The sequence below is a fragment of the Lepidothrix coronata genome, unplaced genomic scaffold, assembly GCF_001604755.1.
Source record: "Lepidothrix coronata isolate B3197 unplaced genomic scaffold, Lepidothrix_coronata-1.0 Scaffold333, whole genome shotgun sequence".
Taxonomy (NCBI): Eukaryota; Metazoa; Chordata; class Aves; order Passeriformes; family Pipridae; genus Lepidothrix; species Lepidothrix coronata.
Genome location: NW_016690513.1, coordinates 169022 through 196628, shown reverse-complemented (window position 1 = coordinate 196628; position 27607 = coordinate 169022). Strand labels below are relative to the sequence as shown.

Sequence of the window (27607 nt, the reverse complement as noted above, 5' to 3'; positions counted from 1 at the left end):
TGCTGGAACAAGTTCAGAGAAGGGCAACAGAGCTGGTGAAGGGTCTGGAGCACAAGTCTTATTAGGAGCAGCTAGAGGAGCAGGGGTTGTTTAGCCTGGAGAAGAAAGAGGAGGCTCAGTGTTGGGGGGAGACCTCATCACTCTACAACTACCTGAAAGGAAGTTGTAGCCAGATGGGAATTGGCCTCTTTTTCCAGGCAACCGATGATAGGACAAAAGGCAATAGCCTCAAGCTGCACCAGGGAGGTTCAGGCTGGACATCAGGAAGAATTTTTTCACTGGAAGGGTGGTTAAGCATTGGAATGGGCTGCTCAGAGAAGTGGTGGTGTCATCGTCCCTGGGGGTGTTCAAGAAGTGATTGGACATGGCACTTAGTGCTATGGTTTAGATGCCATGATGGTGCTCGGTCAAAGGCTGGACTCAGATCTTGGAGGTCTTTTCCAACATAATGATTATATGATTCTATGATATGGGACAACATGACATTGCAGCTCCAGGATAAGAGACCAGAATTACTCCTTTCTGTGGCACTGAGGGTCTAAATCAGCTTAAGATGATGTTGCACTGTCCCCTCAAAGGCCTTCATGAGCCTGTGGTGTGCACAGAGGATGGAGAGCAGCCTAAGTCATCAAGATACAGCAGGTGTTCTCAGAGATGATCCTTCTATGCATAATTTTAGTGTCCAGCCTTTTCCATCAGCTTCTTGGCCTGTGTGCCTTCTCTTCTGGTGTTCTCTTCTGTAGCTCCTTTGGCTTCTTTTGCCTGTCTACCAGTGTTAGCTAACAAACTTCTCCAGCTTCCCTAAGCCTCTTGAATTCTCTTTTCTCACTGTTACTTACATGTCTCAGCAACTTGCTCTCACAGAAATTCCCTCATCACCTTTATGGTCTCTGAGAATGAGAGAGGGTTTCTTTGTGTGCAAATTAATAAGCTGGTGTAAGTAAAATCAATGAAGAGCAAGGCTACAGCAATGCAAAAACTATTATTCATTTATTGGACAAGTTTTAGTGCTCACGCTTGAGGGTATGGTGGTAACTATGTTAAAAATGCTCAGAACACAGAAACTAACTGGCTGACACCACTGCTTCCCATGAAGCTTTGCAACCTTAAACTGGTACATGTGGTCATCACGGCCCTTGAGCCAGCACAATCAAAGCCACTGCTAAGTTTACCATTGGCTTCATCAGCTAAGAAACTGAGTCCTAAATTCTGGATTGTTCAGGAGCAAAAAGCCTGCCTCAGATGTTCCTGAAAGAGATCGATAGTCTTGTTGGATTACAGCTGCACAAGTGCAGTGCGGTCTTGAAGCATGGTCATCTTATACTTTACAGGGAATAGGATCTGCAAGTTGAAGGAACTGAGGTCATCTAAGTCATTAGCTTTATTTGTCTATTCTAAACCAAGAATGTATTACCAAGGGTGGATGGATGTTGTACAGACACCCATAGTGGAAACCCAGTCCACCTGAAAAGCAGACTCCTGACGAGCGTGATATCCATATTTACTGAGGGTGTGAGTGGTCTGACCTACTCCTGGGTTTGCCCAGAGTAGAGCTCCTAGCTGTTTATGTTATTAGAGGTTTTTAAGATGATATAAAAGAGACTCTCAGTACAGCTGGGTTAGGCTTCTCTTTTTATTGATGGATCTACTCTCATTTTTATCAGATATTGATGTCTTCCAGTGTTGTGAATACCTGGAATTTCCCTATGTAGGCAGACCTTTGTTGCAATGGAGTTACACTGAGGTCTGTAACAGGTAACACCAGATGCAGTTACATGAGACCTCCTGGTGCCGTTTCAGCACACTTCCAGCTATTAGATGCTGGGAAGCTGGTAGGGATGACTGGGTTGATTCCAAGTACAAAGCAGGAAACAGGAAAGTCTAGTGTATGTTGGGAAGCTTATATTATGTTTCCAACTCATTCAGAGTCACTGTGCTGGGAAGCAATTTATATGGAGTTGCTATGTGAAAGAAAGTTGTATGTGTTCAGAATGGCTATATGTATATATAAGAAAGGTAACCGCATATGCCATAGAATTGTGTATCATTAACATGTATGTCTTAAGCAATTTTAATTGGGATATACAACTGTCAGTGCAGCTTGAAAACATCCTCCGAACTTGCTGTTGCAAGCACATGGGCTGGCAATTTATTTATTATCTCCAGAGGGAAAGAATTATATCTTCAGCAGACAGCTGAGGAGTCTTGGTACTTTTTTGGTAGCCTAATTGCCCTTCTTCTGTAATGACTAACTCTCATCCCACCCTGTCCGTCCTCAAGCTTTTCAAGTGGGGTACATTCCTTCTTTTTAAACGTTTTGAAATGGGCAATCATAGTCTGTCATCCTGCAGACAATAAATTTCCACTGACGATCCCTGCATGAAAGAGAGAAAAGAGACCAGTATTAGTGAGTCAGAACTGCAGAGGATGCTATACAAGTAAGAATAACTTTACACCAGGTATTGTGGCAACAAAAACATCTGTCTGCCATTAGCTGACTTTTGTCTGAGTGCTTTGTGTTTTCATGGGTTGGTAGTACATTAAATATGTCTGATATTCTTTCATGCTCCCTTACAGGGCAAGAAAATGGGTTCTCTGAATAATTACGCCTCCAAGTATCCCTCAGAAAACAATGATTCTTGATGGTGATCAGTCCTAAATTGACTCTAAATTAGAGACCAAGAGGAAAAGGATGGTTCTGTCAAAAGTTGTTGTCATGTGATATATTGCTTAGGAATGTGTAAAAACTAAAATACTTGCATGATTTTCAAGCCATTTCTAAGTGAGGAGTTATTCATCCAGCAAATTGAACTTCTTTTTTATATCTTTCACTTCTAGGTCTTCTAGCTAGTGTCCTGTATTACAGATTTGAAGGAATCAATAGTGAGAGAAATTAAATTCATTTCTCATCCTTGATCTCCACAAGTCACATGTGAGGAAGAGTAAGCTTTATAAGTGTAAGGAGAGTTCATGGTCTTCTCAGTTTGTGAGTGGTGGATGCCTGTATTCTCTCTCAGGAGAATGATATGAAACATACCAACAATTTTTAGTAGGAAATCTTACTGAAGCAACAGGATTCAACAGTGGAGACCTGTGATTTAGTGTCCAATAGCTGCAACATTGGCTATTTCCACCTTAAACAATAAGCTGCAAATTTCCACCTTAGTTCATTGTGCATTGAATTTTCCTTTGACAAAAAGGCATGAGTTCAGGGAGGAACAGTTCCCTCCCTGCTGTGGAGGGAATGTTGAATTTAGGCTGCTTGTTACTGGCTAACATGAATTTAGATAAAAAGTTCAGTCCTTGCAGATGGCAGCCGCCATTCAAATTGGTAATGGGTAGTACTCCAAGAGGTTTCTGGAAGTTTGGATTCTGCTAATAGTGATCTCCTAAACCCAAGGCATGGGACAGGTGATGCTGCTGGCGTGATTCAGTAGGAGCCTGCTTTTTGAGACACCTGCACAGTACTGGTTTTTGAGAGAGGGAACTGGTGCCAAATCTGCTGCCTCTCAGAAATGTGCTGAGACACCTGAGCCCAGATTTTGGTATTAACTGTGCTTATGTGGTTTCATTGACTGGCCGACTCTATCCTGGAATGAGATTAACTCGACTCTTAAGCTCTTTGTAGGTATAAATTGTCCCATTTCAGCTTTCGTTAACTGAGATTTTTTAATTGGAAATATACTATGCTACTTCACCAGTTTATGCTGAATGTCATTTGGAACTGGGTCTGTCTCATGCTTCTCAGCAAGTCTGATTTTATATAATGTTTGAGTTTGGTTTTCTTTAGCTCTTTCCCACATGTTTTGTAATGGTAATTTCCTCATAAAACTGTTACCAAAGGTTAATGAAATGCAAGATTCATTTTTAGGTTTATTTTAATTCCTCATTTAGACTATGCGCATGCTCTTCAAAGACGGTTATTACTCTTTTGGTCACTAAGCTGCCAAGAGAGATAAAAAAATAAAGAGGACTCATATGTGGATTAACAGGATTATACTGGTTAAAATTAAGGTCTGCTAAACTAGTACCCGTTGTCAGAGAGACTTTAGTTTTAAAATCTTAGGTCAAGTAATTTTTCTAAATTAGAATATTGTAAAATTAAAAGTCAAGTTCTTTAAAATAAATGTATTTTAGTCACCTGAGTTAATAACATGCTTTAAAATATTGGAACAGAATTATTTCTGAAGTTTTCATTTAAGCTTGTACTTGCAGACACTTTAGCATATATGCACATGGTTGATACATTTAATGGCTCGTTACCTTTTTTTTCCTCATTAATTGTGTTTAAAGTTAAGCATATACATGTCCAGCTTTTCAGGATGCAGATAATTACTTTGTACTATTGCTGCTGTGTTCTTAATTCAATAGTTATCATCCTGTTTCAGTATGTAGATCCCTTACAAATTTACCAGTGGGGGTATAGATCCCGTCAGGAATTTCCCAATATGGCATACTCTAGAATATATCTGAACTTGCCTTTGCAGATCCTTAATATCACTTTGTAGGTGTCATCCCCCTCAGATGCTAATTCCATGCATTTTCCTTGGCTTGAGGAATCAATATTGAACTGTCACTTTTGCATTCCAGATCTCATGTGCTGTCAGATTTAAATTTTTGATGTATAGGGAAAATATCTTTTATCTCCAAATATTGTTGAATAATCTGTTTCCAATCCAGTTAAAAAATTCTGTGAATTCCTATTCATATTGAGTTTCACAAAGACCTCTTTATTCATATGAAACTTATTAGGGACCTTATATACCCTATAATTTAGCTCAGCTGAGCTTGGTAGATGTCCAGCTTGTCCAGGCATTTCAGATGCACTTACTGCTGGAGTATCTGTGTCTTGATTTATCTTTCAGTGATGATGCCTGAGCAGTTGAGAAGAAACTGGCTATTCAGATCACCCAAATAAATGGAGCAGAGAGCAGTTTTGCAAAAGAAATGAGCTTATGACAGTCTGCATGTGCTATTTTTATACTACGTAGCAGAGGACAAGCTGTGGCACCTACCAAGCACGCCTGGTAATCCCCACCTCCCTGTCCAAGCTACTCGCTTGCAGGTTGGGCTGCAGTGAACAGTGAATGTTCCAGTGGTGCTCTCTGGGCTTGAGAGGCTGATCCAAACTTGCCACAACGACACAACAACGTTCCACGAGGAAGCCATGCCATCATCAGTTAGCACATTTCAGGGTTCAGGCTGAAGCTATTTTGTTGTTTGTTTCTTTGGGTTTAATTTTGGAAGGTATTTTGCCAAGGGTTTACTATGTGGGCAGTTTCAGTTGTTTACAGCCTGCCTCACATGCCCCATGTCCTTTTCTGAAACTTGGCTGTATCAGTCTGTCGAACAAAAGATACTCTCTTTTCCTGCAAATGTTCCCTTACTTATGTCCTTAGGTCATCCTGTCTGCATCAGTGTTATCACCACACTCCCCAGTGGGCTCCCAGGAATACTTCAGGTCTCTGCTAATTTTTTCCAGCTGTTTCTGTCTTGCTTTATAGGCAGTTGTTTTTTCCTTTTGACCCATTTAAAATGAGACTGGAAAATGTAAACATTAACCACTTCTGAAGTCTGTTCTCCACACACGAGCAGGTAAAACCCCTGATGATCAACAACAACTTGTTCATTCATTCCTGATACACAGGCATGGAAACTCACTGAGAACAATTACAGAAAAGGAGGTGGGAATACCACCATTCTAAACTTTCTGCATCCTTTGCCACAAACATCACATGCTGTCTCAAATGTCTGTGTATCAACAATGACCTCAGTGATGCAGTGTCTTAGGGAGCAGGAAGGGAGGATGTGATTTCTGCAAGTTTATTCAAAAAGTCTAAAAATACCTGGCTGTTTGAAGTGATTGGGAAAGCTTAAACTGCAACACCTTCAGAGGCTTTTTTTTGTGCTCAAGAACATCACCCATCATGGACTAAATAGTATGGACACAAGTTTAATATGCTTGAAAATGAAAAGCAATAACAAAATGTTTACACAGACATGCTGCACATCTGCATGCTCCTGGCTTGAAATAGCTTTTTCTTCTGTTCTGCCTCAACCAGCTGCAAAGAACCATTTAGGATGACAAACTTTGCTGACTCTTGTGAGCATGCCACTCAGGAAGAGTGTTACAGTATGAATTTGAATTCTGAACTGGGGTAGCAGGAGTTTTTTTTCACATCATACGCTCGGCAACACAAGTTGGCTTTAGTCATTCTGGAAGCTGAGGACCAGAGAATTCACCGGCACAGAAAAGTTTTCTAGTGTGAGATAAAACATTTTCTCTGTAGTTTTCACCTGCTAATACTGCGTGTAGCCAGTCTTGGCAGACCAGTGCAGCACACCTTGTCTTGCTGTCTGTGCCATGTTTGATAACAAATGCTGTAATGTACTGGACTGAGGTGTCTGATAAATGACACCAGCAAAGAAATAGCTCACAATTGATGTATTAGAGGTTAGTTCAAAAGAATCAAGATGCCTCTCCCACAGTCAGGTTCAGTGACTGCTTACACTGTCCATAAGCCTGCTCTGTAGTCCAGGGCAGATGGCACTGTCCAAATTCTAAAGCTTTGCATTTCGGCACAGTAAAGAGAGACAGACACTTGTATTTAACTGAGCAGAAAAATTATGCGTTTATCTGCCTGACTGCAACTTCAGTAGCCATAGGGCCTCTCCCAAGAGCATTAGTAAATGTCAAGAATTGACCAGGACTGATCAGAAAAAAGTAGCTAACTCACTTTCTGGAGAGGGATCAATGTGCGCTGCATTACCTTAATTCCTGGTGTGGCCTCAAATCTGTTAGAACTGTGTTCAAATGGATTGGGCAGTTTACAGCATTCACATTGCAGTTTGTGTGGTCTTATCTTTGCTGACAGATTCCCTGCTTCTTTTCAAAGAAAAGTGGACCAAAAGAAGTCCCTTGTCCTCTGAAGGGACAGGGTGTTCGGGCTGTGTTTTTACCGACCTCAATGAAATCTACTCCAAATAGAGGTAGGTGAGAAACAATACTGAAGGTCTGTTACACTTTGTGGAGCTTAGATTCACCCAAACCTCCCATTGCTATATTTTTCACTACTCAGATGGACATGACAAATGATCCCCTTGAGCATGAAGATGCCTTGTTCCCAATACACCACCCTGGACAATGAATCTTATGACTGTGAACTTTGGTCCTCAGAAATAACTAGCCTGATGCTGAGTACCACAGCAGATGATGTGTAGCCATGCATTGTTGGGGGAAAATGGAAAAGAAAGACTTTTAAAAAAAAATTTCTAATAAAACAAGTGAAAAGCAAACCTGTCCACAGCAGAGAAAGTTGTGGTTGCCCCACGGATGTAATAGTCATAAGTGTACATCATCATGTCCATATCTTCCCCGTAGTGTCCTGGATATTCTGTTGTTAACCTTTATATTAGGGAAAAAGAAGATAATATAATTTACCATCTTATAGAAGAATCCTGTTGACTGAATACAACTCAATTAGTAGATTTTTCCTGCTTTTTAAAAAATTCTTGTTTCTTAACAGCACCACAAGATGCAGTCTCACCTATGAGACTGCCTTTCTATACAACCAATTCATGTAGCTATTTGAATAAATTTCAATAACTTTAGAACAGTGAAGAGCACATTGTATATATCTGCAGATCTGGGATAAAAGCAGCCTGAACAAGAAGGTAAAGCTTGTCTACTACTTATATCTTTATTGCAGGGTTTTGCTCCAGCCTCTTGTGAGTCTGTTCGGTTTGTTGTTGCAGAGTGCAGTAAATGTTGCCAAGCCAAACAGCTACAAGCATTTATCCATTTATGAATTATATTAAACGAATGTGGCAATTAATCCATTCCTTTTTACTGTTTCCATTTTATGCCTAATTTATAGCATAAAAGTATGGGCCTGGACAATATTTGTGCAGTGTATTTCATCTAAGAACCTCAACATGCTTCTGCAATTATTAATCAAATTATGATTACTGCTTTCCTGGGAAATAGGGAAGTAATACTGTACTTCATTTTACACATAATGAACAGATTCAGGAACAGGCTGGGATCACAACCAGTACTTTCTGTCCACATTATGTTACAGGTCAGGAGTGGAAACCTGGCACTCAGTCTTTCCTTGTATTACACCATTTTACATAGGAGTTGCCTGTGGTGTTGTGTCAGCCTCACTCTGAAATAGGAAAGGGAAGAATCAGGTTCCTTGTAAGGAAGATGCTGTCCCCATGGAAATAAACAGCTCAATTTCTATTGAGAGTAACAGGATGAAGGCACCTTTACAGAAATTCTGACAACCATTTTCCTGACTGAATCCAGCCCAGCAGCAGTACTTGAATGATGCTTGAAGGTGATTCCAGCACATCCCACCAGCACCCATGTACATGTTTACATTTGGTTAAATCAATGGAGTTTAAACACTGGCTTAAATATTTTACTCACTAGGAATATGGTTATTGGGATGGTTTTGAATTTTTATAAGGAGGTGCTTTGGGGGATTTGGAGCCCAAACCAGTAACTGTTGGAGTACTCAGAAGCTGAAAGTTTACCTGAAAACTGAGCTGCTTTCCAGGTCATTTTCAGCTTTTGAATATGAAAGAAAAGCATCATTCAGTTGGAACATCATTCCTAACAAATCATTATTTCTTGACAAATGAAAAACAAGCCCAAGTGTGAAGCTCAAGTATGGCCTTATAAGAACCCTAAGTCTCACCATTCAACTTCTTTGAGCATATCTCATGCTTGTGTCCCCTGTCCTTTGACCATGGCAATTGTCAAACACATTCTGAGTTATAATACAAGGACACCCACCCCAAACTGTGTTTCAGAAGCAGAAGATCAGATCTGGTCACAGCATCTGTTGTCAGAGCTTTGACTGAGGACAGATGGATTTGCAGAGCCCTCTCAGTGCTGTGCCATTGGCAAGAAATATCAGCAGAATTTCAGAGTTCATGCAGACAGCTGCTTTGGACTAGGAGAAATAGAAGAAACCATGTCCATTGGTCCCTCAGCCAGAGTACAGTCCCCATTTTTAGTTTACTAATTTGGTGCCTGATAGCACATCTTCAAAAATATCTGGGTCCTAGAAGGTTTTAAAATGTTATATCAAGACCAGCTATGGACCATGATTTAATTTTGCCTTCTCCCATCAACTCCAGATTTTGGGGCTTTTTTTGGCTATTATTATGAGAAAACACTAAGACGTGTGTTTATACATGTTCCACCAGTTGTGTTTCATAACATCTGTTTGGCACTCAGCAAGGAAAATGTTCTGTGAACTTGACCAGCAGTGTGTGCTGGGCAGATGAGACAGTGCACAACACAATGTTAAAAAGCTGCTTCATGCCCTACTCAGAAACAACTGAGAGTCGTTTCTTTGAACTTGTTTCATGAGTTTCTCAGTTGAACAGTGAATCTGATGACAAGCTTCTGAATTGCTGTGAAGGGTCTCACAGACCTTTGGCAGAAGCATGCAGTGTTATTCTGAAGTGCTATGGGAGTGTTCATTTAGCTTCCCTCTCTTTTCTTTCTGACTGCTGTCATCTCCCTCTCCCTCTCTACTAACTTCTCCACATTACCATTGAGTCTCTTAAGGCTCCTCCGCTAAGATATATTCAAAAAGCAAATATATGCAAATATTGAAAATAAATTATATGGGGACTTGAGCTGCTCTGAAGTGTGTCTTGTTACATAGACGGATGCCTACTGACTCCTTTTGTTCTGGAGAGAAAAATTATAAATAGCGCTACGGCACCAGTGTTCAAGTTCACTTGAGTCTGTGTGGTCTAATTCAGTTCTCTTTGATGTTTGCTGCACTCATTTGTGAAACTGTTCCCCTAAACCAATGCATCTCAAGGTCAGCTGTCTTGCACTGTAGCCTTTAGAAGGAAATGCAGTTGATAGTCCATGTAGCAGGGTTCTGTGGTGTGACCCAGCCCTTTATCTCCATTTTTTGAATCCTGGGGGTAATTCACACAAATTATGTGGACTGAGAAATGCTCTAGTGTTTAATGCAAACATTATTATTGAATGCTCAGCTGAAAACATGTGTTTTACTCACTAATGCATATAAAATGCATATCAACTTGTGAAGCACCTGCCAGGGCCTTACAGACATGTAATTTAGTTACAAACATGGTAGCATTTGTAAACCTGATGTGGCAATGTATAGTTTGTACCTGAGAGGAGTCATGAAACCAGGGAGAGACACTTTTTGCTCTGATTAGTGAGGGCCTGCTCATGAGGGTTTAGATCTCTAAGGAGTCCAAGCCCAAGGGCAAGACTGGTTTGGGAAGAGCCATCCACAGTAACCTGCACAGTGCCCTGTAAGCACTTAATGGCACTGAACTCATAGCAAAGAAAACTTGGCTAGGGGAGCAGTGAGAAGCTTAGGAATTGCCAAGTGTTCAGACAGAATTACTGCTGCTCTTTGGGGTGATACAAGTTCTCTAAGACCAAGCTAGGGTGCTTGTGGTGCCTGAGCAGGTATATCACAAAAGGTCCTAAAGAGAGACTTGCAAAGCAGCTGTGAGAAAACGTGTGTTATACGGATCTTAGACCTAGGCACTGAGTAATTTGGTGCCAAACATATGCCAAGGGGCGTTTGTAGAGATCTGTGTAGGGGCTATCAGGGTGCTTTTAGTGGAATTGTCTGTTAAACCCAGATATGCACATAGCTTTTAAGTCTGGGGAATGACTGGTAGGAGAGAAAAAGTACTGTGAGACCTTTAACAAGTGGTAGTCTTTTCAGTCTGTATGATCTATTTGCAAAAAAATAGGGCTCATGAAATTGCTTTTCAAATCCACTTAAGGATAGTATCTGGTGTTTGGTGTTTGACAGTTGGACACGAGACTTAAAGCACTTAGTGGCATTGCCCAGAGAGGATAAAGCAGGTAATTCTATGTTAAAAACATGGGAAAAAAGTCTTGTGAAAAGGGAGGTAAGTAGTTTGGCCTGTGTGGGGAGTGCAGGAATTGCTGACAGAAAAAGGTATTTTCATAATTTTTTTTTAGTTAGTATAGATTTGATATGGAACGGTTTATTTTTTGAGTGGGTTGCATCACCCCTCCCATCCCCATGTTTTTCTAATGTACTTCATTCTAATCCTATAAATCTTGGTCGGGGTAGGAAATGTATTGAAAAAAAGGCATAAAATCTTCAGGGTTACTGTTGTTTTTATTCTAGCCTGAAAATCGCCGTGTTGTTTATTTTCCATGGTGAAGAATTGCTATGGTAGAGATTAATAGAAAACAGAGATACTCATTTAGCACTGAGAAAAATGTTTTGTGCTAATTTACAGTGATCCATGGCACTCTATTAACAATTGACTTCAGAAATAGTTATCATGATTCTATTTTTTGCCAACAAGAAGATCAAGTCACAGCAGTCACCTTATTAGTATGTACAGCCTGCTCATTTAAGAAGTAAATGGGAACTGTGGGTATGCCTTGCCTTCAGATATCAAGCAGACAAAAGAAACGAGTCTTTTAAAATATCAGAGTCAGTGGTAGAGCTCAGAGTTTCTTTCTCCAGCTGCTGAATATACTTATTCCCTGCTAGTAAGTACATTTTTTTGAAATGCCTACACTTTTCACTTCTTATGCAACTACAGTGCTAACAAGATAAATGGCTCCTCTTTAACCTTTATTTTCCTCTTTGCTGTTGAACTGTTCCTCTGACAATGCCACAGCCAAAAGAAGCAGCTGTCACATTTCAAGAGGAAAAAGAGCTTTAACGTTAACTTTCTGAGCTTTGAGGACAAGGAGTGTCTCCTGAATGGCCTTACTGTTTCAGATGTTATTTACAAGGGCTTCATGAATGTGGCTCTCCTAAAGGTGAATTTTTTTTTCAAGAGCCATGAGCCTGCAAGTTACATTCAGTGAACATGGGAATTATAAACCTCTTTAATCAATTCAATTCTTCCTCCAGCTGGAAGACAGAAGTCATCTGCCTTCAAAAAAGCATACAATGCTGAAAAGCCAAAGAAGGTCTTAGTAAGCTGGCTACAGACATTCCTGCAAATTCTCCCAGCATAGATTGATGGGATGCCAGGGAACTAGGGTTGTCCTGGAGCTCCTCTAGAGATGACCAGTTTTCTTGTGTGGCATTGTGATGTGTTTTTCAGGACTGAGTTCAGGCTTCGGGCTCTAAGATCATAGATTCACCTAGACACATCACTGCTCCCTTCTGCTTGTACTTTGTTGTACTGAAAATCACAAATTCTCACAGGGCTGAGGAGCCGTGAGGCCGGCCCAGTGAGGCCACAGTTCTTCCTGAAGGCCTACATGAGTTAGTGCAACACAGATACAAGCAACAGCAGAGAGCTCAGGGCAACCTATGCCTGTTCCTCAAGAAAGACATGCCTGAAATAACATTAGCTGGCTTTCTAATGTTAACCAAATGTGTTTCTCCTAAGATGTCTGTTGAAGATGGCCCTGGAGGTCAAACTATAAGGTTGTATTTGATGAGTTATAGAAACAAAAAAACAAACAAACCAACCAACCCCAACTCCCAACCCCAAACTGTTAAATACCTTAAAAAAGGGAAAAAAAGAGGGGAAGGGAATTGGGTTGCCCAGAACTGCATGTTTCCACTGCATCTATTCTGAGTTCACCTCCTGGTTTGCATCTCTGCTATTGGTTATCTCTGAGAAACCTGCATAGGATCACATCAGTTTCAATATGTCTTGTGTGGCAGGTCGAGTCAAGAGAACAAATAAGTACTTTTAAACCTCATGACTCTTGGAAAATGTAATTGTTGCCTGGACAATGTCACCATGACAGAGAGCAGCCACAGCTCCAGACAGACCTTCTGGCATTTGGACTGCTGGTTGTTTGGAGAGGGGAAATAGTCATAAACAGTCTGTGCAGACTTGGGGCTGCTCAGTGACATGTGTTTGCTTTTGAGAGTATGGAGTCGAGCTTTCATTTCTTGGCAAAGAAAAATGTCTGAACTCTAATGGGACCACTTAGTGACACTGTCTCTGCATCTGTGATGGATCTGCTTCCTTTAGGGTGCAAATCAAGACACAGTTTATTTTATTGTGGTAGCAATCCCTAACCAGGTAAAGTAATAGGAGCTTTTCTTTGTCCTGTGAGGAATGTTAATTATTTTCAGTATGTTAAAAATGTGCAGAATTCATGCCAAGTCTTGGCATGATGAGGAAGGAAACAAAGTACTTGTAAAAAAATTTTACAAAGCAAGTGCAAAACTATGAGACTGGAAAAGATTAGTACATTTATTTGTTATATAAGCTTACTGTACAGGTAAACTAGAAAAATTAATTGTGAGAAGATGAGCTGTGAAACAAAACTGTTGGGTTCTAAGAGTAAGGATATAGATTCTACCAAGTAAAATCCTTATGCATGTGTTTGACTTTAACCGTGCTCTTAGGCAAAATGTTTAAATGTGGGTTTCAGTCAGCATGCTGGTGTCATAAATTAGTATTCCGATAAGCATTAGCAGGTCTTAAGAAACACAGGAATGTTCCAGCTGTAAAAACCAGGTCAAATTCTAACAAACCATTTGCATAGCTCATACACATAAGGAAAACCTGCCTTTGTTCATTGTAGGGAAGGCCAACTCACTTTGGGAGGAATGTACTCCTGAAATTGAGGAGCCAAGAGAAACCACGCATAAGGATCAGCTGCTGCTTTTATATTTGCCAGAGAGCCCTCTGTGGAGAAAACTGGAAGAGGAAGGAATCAAATACCCAAGGTGAGAGCTAATTTGAAAAAAAAAGAAGTTTTTTACACCTCAGTATTGTCAGTTTTCTTAAAAATGCCTTTCTGCCCATATTTAAGGATTCATACTTAAGGATTCATTGCACATTAAAATTTAAGGCTGCTGAGAAATTCTACAGCTCTGATTGTCTTTGAATATGGATTTTCCAGTGTCATACGTGATCCACAAGGCTCTACCATCTTTGCATATTTTCTTGATACTACTTTTCCACATAGTTGTATACCGATTGCATGCAAATAAGCTGCTTCAACCAAGAAAGAGGAGTCAGTAGCATGTTAATAAACATTCCTCCACAGTTAGTTTATTGACAGCTAGTTTCTGGAACAGAAAAAATGCCATTGTAGGTTGGGGCAGAAACTACAATAAATAATGATACTATATACTCACACATTTTTGTTGTGTCTTATATGCATATACATTTTGAGGTCTTACCCATGGCCCAGAACCGTTTTGCAGATTGTTTGGAAAACATATTCTCTGTGTCAAATGCATCTTAAACAGAAGTGTAGAGTGTGAACAATATCTTGTGACAATAACTTGGAAATGCCAACAGAAGTGAGTGAGATCTCCTGGGCTCAGGGAAAGGGAATTTTAGTTGCTGTACACTGAAGTTTAACAATTCAGCCAAGTCACATCTGTAGTAGTATAAATGGGCCTAAAGGATGGGGTTTCACACTACCCCATTGCAGTTCACGTTGCTCATATATAAGCATAACAAGTAGTACTCACCCAGAGTATTAGTGCACTGTCTTGGCACGGTGAAGGAAATAAAACAGGAAAGAAACAATTCCCAGAAAACAATAAAAAAGAGACAACTGTTTTGGAGGGTAGAGTTTATCTGCATGATGTGAATCCTCCAAGTAAAAAAATCCTCCTGTGTGGGACCCCAGGATAACTCTGGTGGAAAGGGACCTCAACAAGTCTCTGCTACAATCCTCTGCTCAAAGCAAGCTCAACCACAAGGTCAGACCAGGCTTCTCAGGCCTTTATTCAGTTCAGTCTTAAAAAATTCCAAGGAGCCTCAGCGAGCAACCTGCTCTACTATCTCACTGTCTTCATAGAGGAAAAGATTTCCTTTATATCCCAGTGAACAGCTGTCCTGTCCTCAAGAGTGTCAGCTGCTCTCTCCAGTTTGGAATCTTATGCAAACTTGGTGAGCATGTGCTCTGTTTCCTCGTCAAGGTCATTGACAGAGATGTTAAGCAGGACAGGTCCCAGGGCAGACCATTAGTTACAGTTCTCTGCTCCTAATGGGCACCCAGGCAGGGTATCCCCCTTTAACCACTACCCTCCCAGCCTGTTAAACCCATCTAGTTGTATGTCCATCCAGATTGTAACATCCTAATTTGGATAAATGCATGTGAAAAGAGCTTATATTCACCTTGCTAACTCTAAAGACAGAATGAAAGCGTGAAAGAAATTGTAAGAAATATATTGTAAGGAGACACTTCAAGAGAGTAAGGTCAAACAAGACTCTCAAGTAGGAGAAACTGTATGAGAGACTCTCCAGGCCAAGGGTGGATATAGGAGTGTCAAGATAGACCAGTAGTGAAGTGGGCTCCTGGTGAGTGACTGAGTCTGGTACTACATGGTACAAGATGGTTTTCTAATGAACCCATAAGCACAAACTATGCACCAGAAGCTTTTCACAAGCCAGGTGACAGGTCTTTCCAGAAGTTCTACAGTTCTTCTGTTCCAGAAGAATTGTGAGCAGGATTTCTACCCTGCTTAGAGGGAGAAACACTCCACCTGCCTTTGAAATGTTGCCTTTTCTGCATGGAACTGCAGCTGAATTGCATAAGGCGTTCTTTTCCAAGCATAAAAATGGAGTGTTGTCACTGTTGGAAACAAAAGGACAGTATAGGAATTCATGTGCAGCTGGGATGGAAACTAAAGACTTCAGTAACCCCAAACATTTACATTAGGATTTGCCTTACACTGAATGTCAATTTGCAAGGCAGAGGCAAAGCTGTTCCCTGTTGTCAAGACAACGTCTAAGGGAAGCAGAACTGCCAACAAAAGAAGTCAGAGAAGATTTCTCTTGTCTCTCTGAAAATACATGCAATATTAGAGGAATAAGATAAATTGGAAGAACTGCTTAAAAGTCAGAGTGAGTTTCCCTCAGAGGGAAGAACCTGGGCAGGTATGTAAATAAGCCCCCCAGTAGAGAACATTCGTAGGCAGTGTCGGCTGGAAAGAAGACAGAAGAATGTTCAAAAGAATGTTCAAAGACTTTGTTACAGAGTTTCTATAATTTGAAGTCTTTAAAATAATAATAATAATAAAAACATTTCTTTTCTTTCTGGCTGCAAGTAGACCAAAGGATGAAAAACAAGGCACTGCTGTTGTGTTTGGCCGGTAGCCAGCCAGCCAAGTAAGACCAAGGGGCATCTAAACAGTCTGTATGGATCTCAATGGGAATTTACTTCAAAGTTGAGGTCTGGAAACCAAGATTCAAGCACAGATTTCCCCCCCCTTTTTTTTTTGTTTTCTTTTCCCCTTAAATGCAGGCAGATTATTCTTTGTATCATTAAGAATAGCTGAATTTAACCTGACTGTAACCCTGGAGCATGAAATTATGAGTTCTGTTAGACAGAACGGACAGGAGCAGTATGAGCTTTCTCTACAGTCTGCTACTGTCTTCAGTCTTAATTTAGAGAAACCACACCTGCAGATAGACCAAAGATTAGGATTTGTAGCTCATTTTTTCCACAGCCTCTGTGAAGTTGCCAGCATCAGTTGTCATATTGTGTTGAGGTGAGACCACTTTTTTTTTTAAGGTTTATGATCAGTAGTTTGACTTTGGTCTTCAAACAGCCTTGAGAGAGGAAGCAAGTTGTATGCACTACAAATATTTTTTCTGGGGTAACAGGTCTAAGTTCACTCCTGTAAGTCATTGTGGCACAAATGTATAGTGCAGAGATGCTCTTACTACTGTAAATGTGCTGGATTTATAATGGGAAAATGCCATTTGACTTTGGAGACTTCTGTCATGGTTTCCAGTATAACCAGGTACTGTGTTGTGCTGTTCATTGTAACTGTGCCCTCCTTCTATTCCCTTAGCCATAGATCCTTACAATCCTGTAGCAGACTGGAAAACCATGCTTAGCCCCATAAAACACCATTTACTTTTCTCAGACAAGGTTTTTGACAGGCCAAGAAGCCAGAGACATTTCTAGGGATTGTTGGGGGAAAGAGGTTCACAGGTTTGGTTTCTGCTTGAACTCACCAGCATGAATATGGGCATCTCCGGCTATAGCGGCAGCAGTAAAATTGCCATTCCCGGTCCAGCACAGATGGAAAATACTGGCTCTGGAAACCAGCCACCAGCCCATTGTTTGAGCAGGTTTGATACCTAATAACAAGGGGAAAGAAGAGAGCGCATAGGGAAAACATATTAGATTCCTTGAAAGTTTCAAGCATTTCTGAAAACAGCATTAAAAAATTTGATATAGTGTGGAAGTTAAGGGTTTGGCTTTGTGCTGAGAAGCACTATTTGCACTTGCTGTGTCTTGAGTAACCATTTTGTTTAAGAAAGCAACAGTAGTTAACTAACATCTAAACATTTATGTTGCACTTAAAACTATTTAAACTGGTTTAAAGTATTTAATCATTCTAGTATGCTAACCAGGCAAGAAGATTTTTCTAGTGTTAATATTCTCAACTGTTTACAAATCATGAGACTGACTTCAAAATAGTCTATTAATATTTTTGTCTTTGACTGTTGGTATTTGAGGAATTGGGCTTTACTTAAACAATCACTTCAACTGCTTATCTATTAAAAAAAAAGGACTCTTAGAAACTATTTCATAAGAGAAGTTCATTTATTTTTTATTTGTTTGTTTCACAACTACCTGTCTCCAGGAGAAGGGACTCTTAAATAAAAATGTTTAGGCTTGTGATGAAATCGTGATTTGATAGCAATCACATAAGGAAAACTGAAACTCAGATTTTACAAAATTCTAAGACTCACATAAATTTTATGACTGGATTCATGCTTTCTATGTACTCGGGAATTCTGTCATACATGTGAATGACTGCCTTCAAGTAGAATAGACATAGATCTCAAAGCTTCTGTCTGCAGACCCTTCAAGCACCTGCACACTGTTACCCAAAGTAGTTCAAGTGATAATCCGTTTGAATAGTTTGCTTCTTGGACATTAAAGACAAGGAGAACATGAAAATAGACAGGTCATTAATTTAACTATTGAATGCTCATTCTCTCGAGCACCTTCCTAGCCTCATTGTTTCCCTATTGGGAAAATTAGAGGAATTTAGTGCCTTCCATTTCCTTTCCTTTCTTTTCCCTTCATCAAGGAAAGACCTGCACCTGCAGCAAACCTTCTGTGCAATACCATAAAATAGATTACAATTATATATCCAAAAGACACTTTCAGAGATAACTGTAGGATTAACAAATACCAAAAGTTTCCCCTAGTTTCATTCAATGACCTCGTAGTTTATTCTAAAGACCTGAAGTTCCCAGAAGAGGAAACACATCATCTAGGAGGGTTTGGTGTTTGGAAAGTCATTCTCTTGTGCATACAGGTGTCAGTGCCCACAAAGAAACATGAGGCTCAAGTGTTTGTATGCAAAAGCTGAAAATCTGATCAATTTTGACCAGAGCAGGGATGAATTCCTCTGCCTAACTTTTGGCCTCCACCTTTGAACCCAGGGATCTCTTCCCTATATTCCTTCCACTGTGTTCTGTTGTTCAGACAAGAGTATTTACATTTGTTTGTATCCCTGCATCTCCCACGTGTCTAGGACCACATGTACTTGGTGTGCTTTGTGAGACTTTTTCAAGGACCTTGAGAGTTAAGTAGTGATGGGGACTCTGAGTTGCTATGGTATCATACCAAGTAAGGCAGTTTGGCTCTCACTCAGAGAATTTCAGCAGGCCTTTGATAGGAATTTGCTCTGATTTTTGGCACATAGGCCATAGGAACATATGGCTAAGACTCTGTGTAAACATATTGGATAGTTGCAGATGATTGGTGTTATCCTGGTGGAAGAATGGTTGATACGCAGAAATACAGGAATCGGTTGTACCTGTTGCAAGATGAGCATTAAACTGTGTAAAATAGAACCAAAATTGCGCCTCCCCATCCCTTCCCAGTTGCATGCATTTGCATGGCTCAAGTCCTTGTGCCCCTGGGAGATTTTCTAGCTCTTTCGCGTAGGTGCAATAAGGAGAGCATTTTGTTTCTCCATATCCTTTGCATTTCCTCTCAGAAGCTCAGCACTGCCCTGCAGTTTGCTCATTCCCACCAATCAGCACCTGATATTCCTGCTCATACTTGTCTTTATGGAATGTTCTTCCTTCTTTTCCTACCTACTCACATTCAGCCTGGGAAGTTCTGCCCTCTTTCCCACTGTCTTTGCCCTACAATAGTTTTTATTTTCTTGACACCTCTACTAATACAGTCCAATTTTGATGGAAAGATTAATTTTGAGAGAGATGTCACTGATGGACCCTTCTCTCTACAGGGAATTGAAACACAAAGCTAGCTAGAATAACACTCGTACATAGGTATTTGGGCATCAGACTTTAGGAAGGTTTGGTTATTTTTGATCCTGATTCTGTATTGTCAAGAAAAGTTTTATTTAAAAAATATAATTGGAGTTGCTTTAAAAATTAGTTTCTTAGATGGAAGATATAGCTGGACATAAGTAGTGTCTTAGAATTATATATAAAATAAAATATAATTATATTTTATTTTGAAATAATTAATCATAAAATTTGAAATACATATTTAAGTTCATGTCCACTTCTCTCTGCTTCTGTCTCACCCACAAAGATGTGCAATCTGTTATTCAAGCCCAATATTGGGTTCAGAAAGATAATAGTGATGTTGAAGTACTTTTTTTCATCTTTAAGGTAACATAACAATTTTTTCTTTGATCTTTTTAATTTTCAAGTAAAATCCAAATATTTCTTCAAAAATGAAGAGATAGTCTCAGAAACTGAAGTGCTTATTTGTGAGCTCATATAAAATATTTTCTTCTCTTCCTTTTACCAGTTGGCCTCTTTGCTACAAGCATTAAGTAATTCTTCAGGGGAAACAAACAACCCCTCCCCACACACCTTTTTAGTCAGATGCTCTGTGCACCAATCTGAAAACAACACTTAATATGTGAGAATTTTTTCCTTCTCTGTTGAATTCACTACTCTTGTCACAGCAAATCCTGCAAGCGAGTAGGGTGAATAAAAACTAGTGATTCGGGAACTTTGATTTATGGCCAAGTCAAAAAAAGCCTTTCTCACTAGACCCATTCTGTAGCACTTTTGTTATAAAGGATAGTTCAGTATTCAGAGTTAATATCACTGGGTTCTCCTCACTCATGAAATCTCTGATATTGCTAAGAAGAGAGGAAGAAACCTCTTAGAAGGTGAATGCAGAAGAACATGAGAAACCAGCTGGGACTCTGTGGGACTAAACTTGGTTGTTTTCTTTTTCTAGTTGGCTCAAGTTGCAATGCACTAAGAGTTGCCTTTTGGATCTGGTACTGGGAGAAGAGGAGGTGAGCTGGTGAGGGAGTGGGAAAATTTGTGGTGGCGAGGGTCAGGTGCTCTTGAACGGGAAGTTGCCCTTCCCTTGTCTGCAGCTGTTGGAAATGACTGCAATGTTTCATAGAAAGTAAGTAAACTATATAGCCTTATTCTGTATAGTAAAGGGATAATGGTATCTGAGACTTTCCTGGCCTGCTGCAGTTGCTGTGTAAAGCCTCTCCTCTGCCAAATCTTCTTCTGAACCGGTTAATGAGTGTTTTACAGCTGAGTTCTGTCACAGCAAGCAACCAAAGCGTGCATCCATGTTACCGATTTAATTCAGGTCAGGACTGCTGTCGTTGTTCACCGGTGTTTATCTGTGAGATCAAATTAGAGCTGGTTTGAAATAAACCTGCTCAAAATGCATATGTGGATTTTGGGTCCGTGCATGACCTGTTTCACTCTACAGATGCACTTAGATTGTGCCACATTATTTGCAAACATTGATACAGCCTTAGCCACCAAGTTTGTACCCAACTGACTGAACAGTTGCCTGCCAGACTGAAGACAACTATCGCTTGCAATAGTATAATTGTTTTGAGCAATGGCACCAGTTATGGTGACACTTCAGAATTATGTGCCTACATCTTATTATTGCTCTCTGCTAGACAAAGCCCAGAGTGCTGTGCCTGCCAATGCTGATGCTGTGTGGTAAACCTCTCTCTAAGGCCCCCTATCCCTTGAAACATAAGCAGCAATTTATCGTGAGGATGACAACCCAAAGAGGAAGTCTGTTCACTATAAACCTGCTCAGACAAGCCCAAGTCAAAGTGCAGTAAGTGGTGCTGCTAGAGCCTATACTGAATTCCTGCTGCACTGCTCATGATAGTGCTTGGAATAGAGCTCCCTGAAGCTCTCTGAGCCTGACACACAGCTCAGTAGGCACTGGGTCATGCTGCATTGAGGGCAATTTGTTCCTTACAATAACGCACCCTGAGAGCGTCATTCCACGCCCCTGTGGAGGGGAGGCCCTATACTTCTCTCTGAGTTATTTTTATGAAGTATAATTTGGTTAATTGCATGATGGGAGACTTATATAAGAGGCTGAGAGAAGTCTTAGGACACCTGAAACTCTGGCACTCAGACGGAGGGAATGATTTTTATGAATTTTGCATGTTTGATTAGGCCATGTCAGTCTCCACTAGCCACTTCTATAAGGAGTCTTCACTATCTGTTGTGGGATGGTGAGACATGTCTTGACTTCCACATTCCAAAGACAACCTCTTCAGCAATCTTTTTCTTTCGTTTAGGGGTCAGTCATGATTTATTTTCTTCTCCCTGACTTAAGGGAAGGCAAGACCCTGTTCACCCTGACGATTTCTTTTTGACTGTAACTGATGAGACGCCCTTATCTACAGAAACACTCCTCTTCTCCTCAGATGCTCCCACTGGACTCAGTCCATTGCAGCTGTGCTAAAAGCTTGTAGCACTAGTCCTTTAACATAAACCTAGGGCTCTGAAGAAAATTAACTTGTTTGTGTAGATAGCACAAATGGGAGCATTTTGAAAGGGCAGCTGGATTAGTGGGTTTGGGTAATACAGCCTCAGATTTGAAACTTGGGATTGGTCAGATTGAGAACAGAAGCAGTTCCTCGCAGATATAGCGAGTTGTGCTGCCAGTGCCTGAACAGGAGGCTCCTACAGACACTTCCTTTGTTCATTAGTCTGTATTTGCACCTAGTTTGTGGGCAAAGGGGAGTGAGAATGGGAGTGGAGACAGAGAATCTAGATATCTGTTTTTTCCAAGTCTCATCTAAACACTTTCTCAGAAGTCTAAACAAGGAAAAGATGCAATAAACATGGGTTAAACAGCACTTGACTGGAAAAGTTTCTGCTCCGTGCTTTACAGCTAACTGAAGATATGGCATGGTTTCATCTCTATTATATGGTGTAAAACAAACATTTTTTCCTGGAAGGAAGAGTTGTTTTTCTTCATTTACAAGCTTTTGTTTGTTTGTTTGTGTGATCCCTGTCATTTGGCCTGATAATTTTCAGGCAAGAAAAATAGTTTTTCCCTAAGTACCCTGTTCAGAGACTGGTCTATAGAGGCAAATCTGTAGTATTCAGCAAAGCAGTGAAGAGCAGTTTCACCTGCAATCACTCAGACCTTAGGTGGTGAAATATTTATAAAAGGTCACGCTTCCTCCAGTACAACTGGACCTAAGAACATAAACATTGTGCTCCCTGAAAGATGGATTCTTTGAGATGTTGCAGCATATAAATGTTGCTGCAGAATCAGGGCATGCATTTCCCTACTCCAGACGTGAGTACCAAATTATCCAGGAACTGGTTCTGCTCCCAGTTGTTCTCTCTCTATTGAATAGCATCTTGGTTAGCAGATAGCCTCTGAAGGACTAAGGTGTTGGGACAGATTCAACAAAGCTTTTGTACATGTACTTAACTTTAAATGTGTTCACTGATCAATGAAGGTGAGAATGTATCCCTGGTCACCTGATTCAACTGATTGCCAAAGTTTTCCCTATGAATCTTGTAACATGTTCACAAGCTCCTCATGAGCATTCAGTAAAACACAAAAACACGTAATCTCTTCAGAAGTGTATGTGCATATATGATTAACTTCAGGGATGCATTTATTGAGTGAAACACCATAGATATATTCTGAAATGCCACTAGGTAATTCTAGGTAACTGTCAGAGGAGATTGTTCTTCATGAGTCTGCTTGTGGAGAGAGATGGGGTGTCCCAGAGAGCAGTTTTTAGAGTACCTGTTTCTCTCCATTGACCTTGGAAGGAGGCAAAGGTCATAAACTAGGCATTGTGATTAGATACCTAATGCGAATCTATGTCATAGTCCTCTTTCTGTTAAATAGGTTTTTTAATATCTGAAATATTCAAATTCTTACCGTTTAATTCTCTACGTTCATATAATACCTAGTGTTAGTGAGGGAAGCAAACTTGCCAGGAAGCTCCGTCAGTGATTCCCTCTTGCCTCCCAACTCTCCTATCCCTATGCTCCCCATATCCATTTCTGCCATTTCTCCCCAAGGACTAAAGGAAAAAGAAAATAATCTTTCTTCTCTGTTTTATATTAACACTTCATTTTCTCTCTTAAGCTTTTCTTGGTTTGTTGTCTTTTCTAAAGAAACCTCTCTTGGGTTTGGCTCTGTTGTGCAGCTGCACCATAGTCAAGAATGGCGATTTGTGAAATGCCATAAACAGAATTTGTCAAAGGTAATTTTTTTGATGTTTCTGCCAGACTAGAGTTTCTGAGATATGGCTGAGAAACTGGAGGGAATTCAGAGAAGATCTGTAGACATGATCAGTACTTGCTTAGGAGTGTTGGAATATAAAATTTCCAGAGGAGAACTAGAAGAATGGAGATGTGTTCAGCCTGAAAGCAAAAGCCTGGGAGAAGGTGTGTGGGTGAGGGAAAGGCATACCTGCTACCTATTATAAAGTTAAAGAGACTTTACAAAAGGATGCAGTGAGCTTTTTCACATTACTCAGTGAAGGTAAAGCAAGGAATAAAAAGCCTTGATTACAGCAGAGCAGCAGCTTTTGGTACCATCTCCCATGGCATACTCCTGGAAAAGCTGGACAGGTGCACTCTTGGCTGGGTTAAGAACTGGCTGGATGGCCAGTGGTGGTGAGTGGTGCTCCATCCAGTCACTAGTGGTGTCCTTCATGGATCGGTGTTGGGCCCAGTCCTGTTTAATATCTGTATTGATGATCTGGATGAGGGGATTGAGTTTACATTAGCAAATTTGCAGATGACACCAAGTTAGGTCAGAGTGTTGATCTGCTGGAGGGGAGGAAGGCTCTGCAGAGGAATCTGGACAGGCTGGACTGATGGGCCAAGACCAAGTCCATGAGTGGACCAAGGCCAAGTGCCAGGTCCTACATTTTGACCACAACAACCCCATGCAGTGCTACAGGCTGGGGACAGAGTAGCTGGAAAGCAACTCAGTGGAAAAGGATCCGGGAGTCCTAGTTGCCAGCAGCTGGATGTGAGCCAGCTGTGTGCCCAGGTGGCCAAGGCGGCCAATGGCATCTGGGTTTGTATCAGAAATAGTGTGGCCAGCAGGACCAGGGAAGTGATTCTTTCCCTGTACTTTGCACTGGTGAGACCACACCTCAATTCAGGAAAGAGACTGAGGTGCTGGAGTGTGTCCAAAGAAGAGCAACAAAGCTGGTGATGGGACTGGAGCATAAGTCCTATGAGAAGTGGCTGAGGGAGCTGGGCTTGTTTAGCCTGGAGAAAAGGAGGCTTGGGGAGCCCTTATCACTGTTATAGCTGAAAGGAGGTTGTAGCCCAGTGGGGGTCAGTCTCTTCTCCCAGGCAACCATTGACAGGACAAGAGGACACAGTTTTAAGTTGCACCAGGGGAGGTTTAGGCTGGACATTAGGAAGAAACTCTTCACAGAAAGGGTGGTCAGACATTGGAATGGACTGCCCAGGGAAATGGTGGAGTCATTGTCCCTGGAGGTGTTTAAGAAAAGACTGGACATGGCACTTAGTGCCACGGTCTAGTTGACATGGTGATGTTTGGTCATCGGTTGGACTCAATGATCGTGGAGGTTTTTTCCAACCTAATTGATTCTATGATTCACTGAAATTTTAGCAAAAACTTGTCATATTTGTAGTTATTGGTGGTACAAGCCATTGAATCTCCCTGGATGTGATATGCAAGGTGAAACAAAATACTGTGTGAAGAAAGAATATTACAGTCCATCCTACAAGGATGGGAAATGAACTATCAAGTTCAGCAGAGTGCTGTGTCAGCTGACATGAGAGTGATATATTGCTCACCAACAGATTGGTTTGTTGGGAGTTCAACAGGGAAGAGAGCTGGCCAAAAAGGAACTAATGGTACAGATGGTGACTCACATTTGTGGTCCTACTTGATTACTGAGTGAATGAATCTCTTTAGAATTGGAGATGGCTCCAAATAGCATTGAGCTGGGCATGACGGAGAGAGAGAAGAGAAACAGCTATGAGAAGTAAGAATGCCAAGAGAATAAGCAGGATTTTCAAAGGTCCCACAGGCTACATCTGTGCCATCACATTCATTTGAGGTTTGAGTTTGGACTTGGACACTCCAGGCTGGCTGCCTGCTGGCCAGTACTGTCACTGCAGTCTGGGATGAGACTGCTGAGTTCTTGGGCAGCAGCAGTGTTGGCACGATGAAGGATGTTCTGGCTTAGAGCAAACCTCTCTCCATGAAGCACTGTAGATACAACTAGCTCAGCCCTGGGTGCAGAAAACTAAAAACTGGAGAACCCAACCAGACACAGCTTTATGGAAGATTCAGGGAAATAGCCCAAGTGACTAGGAGCACAAGTCCATCTTTGCAAAGGGGTATATGTTCCCTAATCACTTTGGTGATCTCCCCTCCCCCCAAAATAGAAGAAAGAAAGTAGATCTATGCAGAGTAGACATGTAGATGTAAGGATGTTGGACTGGGAAGGTGAGCTGAGGAAGATGTGCTGAAATAACTCCAAAAGATAGGAAAGAGAGAGAGAAACAGAGTTAAACACATTGAAGAGGGGTTGGAAAAGAAATACATTTGAAAAAAAGATAGGGTTTGTTATAGGAAAAAGTGTAGGCAAGAAACAGGACAGCATGGAGGATTTTTTTTTAAGAGGTGAAGGAAATGAGATTCAGATAATACACTGTGGATGCAGTCATGCTAAGCATACAGAGCATGGCGAGGAATGGTTAGACAGCAGAAGAAAATGCTCTGTATAGACTTATGTGATATCCTGTTTGAGAGAAGTGAACTTGAGCTGCCAGGGATTTTTAGAAAGAGAGTAATAATTTTATTTTTGAACAAAACAAAGGTCTAATTCAAAATTATTATGAAATAAGTAGAAATTGCATCAATGTAAAAAAAATGAAGTGTCATCCAGGATTATCATACTGTCTTCTTTCTCCCTGTTTTGCAGTCCTCCCCCTTTCTTTTCCGTTCATATTCCAAAATTAAGTATAGGGTCAGTCTTTTTTTTTTCCCTTAGCAATTGCATCAGCCATAGGCATGTATCACATGGTAAATGAAAGAGTATGAATAATTCAGAACAAAATTTTGAATCATTTAAAAAGCAGAAACTTCACATCTCATTGCTGACCTATTCCTACATAACCAAATCTACAAAAAATCACGTTGCAATTTCTACAACAAAACCATTTCAAGCATTTGAAAATATTCCTGCATGCATTTCATTCTATCCAAAGACTATTTAAATCTCAGAGTTTTCCAAAACTCTGTTTCACATTTCATGAAAAAATAATCAGGAGATAATTAAATACTGGGTATATGCTGTCCGCACATGAAATACTATACATATTTTCAAAAATTTTTGTTATGTTTGCCTCCAACATTGATGGAAAACATAACATGTCATTAACCAGTTAAACTGACTGTATTAGGGAACTAACATGATCTCCTGCTATCATCATGCACATATATGTATGCCACCATTATCGCTTGTTAGTGTGGATTTTTGGCTCCTGTAACAACAGCACAACTAGTAAATAGCCTTTGTCTAAGCCTAAACCAAAAATCTTAGCAATAAAAACAAGAAGCAAAAAGCCGGTGCAATACAGAGATTATTTTTCCTGGTGATAAGAGCATGACGATGGAATGAGGAGTTTTAGAATTTGTTCCCCAGTTTAATCACTGATTCAGTGTGACTTTTCAAGAGGGACTTTATCCTCTCCTCACTGAGGGTTCCTAACTAATTTTCCTTATCTTTGAAAGAATAGCAAGACTGACCCACTTTATAGCTGATGTTTTGAGTGACCAAAGGACACGGAGTTTGTAAAGCAAACAGCAAGAAATCGCTACAGAGAAGACAAATGTGATGCTGATCACCTTCCATGCATCATTAATGAGTCTGAGGCAGTCGTTCATGGCAGTGAAGCTGCTGGTTATCATGGCATTAATATGCATTTACATTGCTCTGGCCACCGTATTAGAACCTGCATTCCACAGGGGTTATCAGGGCAGTGCCCTCCAGGGATGGTTGGGGGTATCCTACCATTCGGTTCCCGCCCTGTTGATCTCTTCCCACCAGCACTCTGTCGGCTCACCGAGGCTCTGGGATGCTGGCATGCAGGCATAGTTCCACAGTCTGTCAGAGCCTTCCTTCTTGCTGAAAACACTTCTGACGGCCACGATCACCTGCCCATGTGGGCACTGGAAGTTAAAACCCTGCCGGTACACATTGACCCATTCATCATTATCTCCATAATTATAGGGACCATAGTAATAGTCACTGTACTGGCCCCATGCCACAGTCACCAGAGGCAGGAACACACAGAGAAGGACAAGGTCCATTCTGAAGATGTTCCTGGCTTA

At 40.7% G+C, this 27607-nt stretch overlaps 1 protein-coding gene and 1 long non-coding RNA gene across 2 annotated transcripts in view; one reads left to right on the top strand and one right to left on the bottom strand.

Moving 5' to 3' along the window:
• The window catches only part of LOC108509096, a 36680-nt gene extending 16384 nt beyond the window's left edge, over positions 1-20296 (top strand). The window contains exons 2-3 of the long non-coding RNA XR_001878575.1: positions 13565-13709; positions 20201-20296. This is a non-coding gene — a long non-coding RNA (uncharacterized LOC108509096). The remainder of the gene's footprint in view (positions 1-13564; positions 13710-20200) is intronic.
• DPT (dermatopontin) lies at positions 1225-27607 on the bottom strand. Its single transcript, XM_017838355.1, has 4 exons — positions 27288-27607; positions 16966-17091; positions 7298-7405; positions 1225-2375 (listed from the first exon to the last, which is right to left on the bottom strand). Exons 1-4 carry the CDS (start codon positions 27584-27586, stop codon positions 2309-2311), a joined length of 600 nt encoding a protein of 199 aa, XP_017693844.1. The 5' UTR covers positions 27587-27607; the 3' UTR covers positions 1225-2308.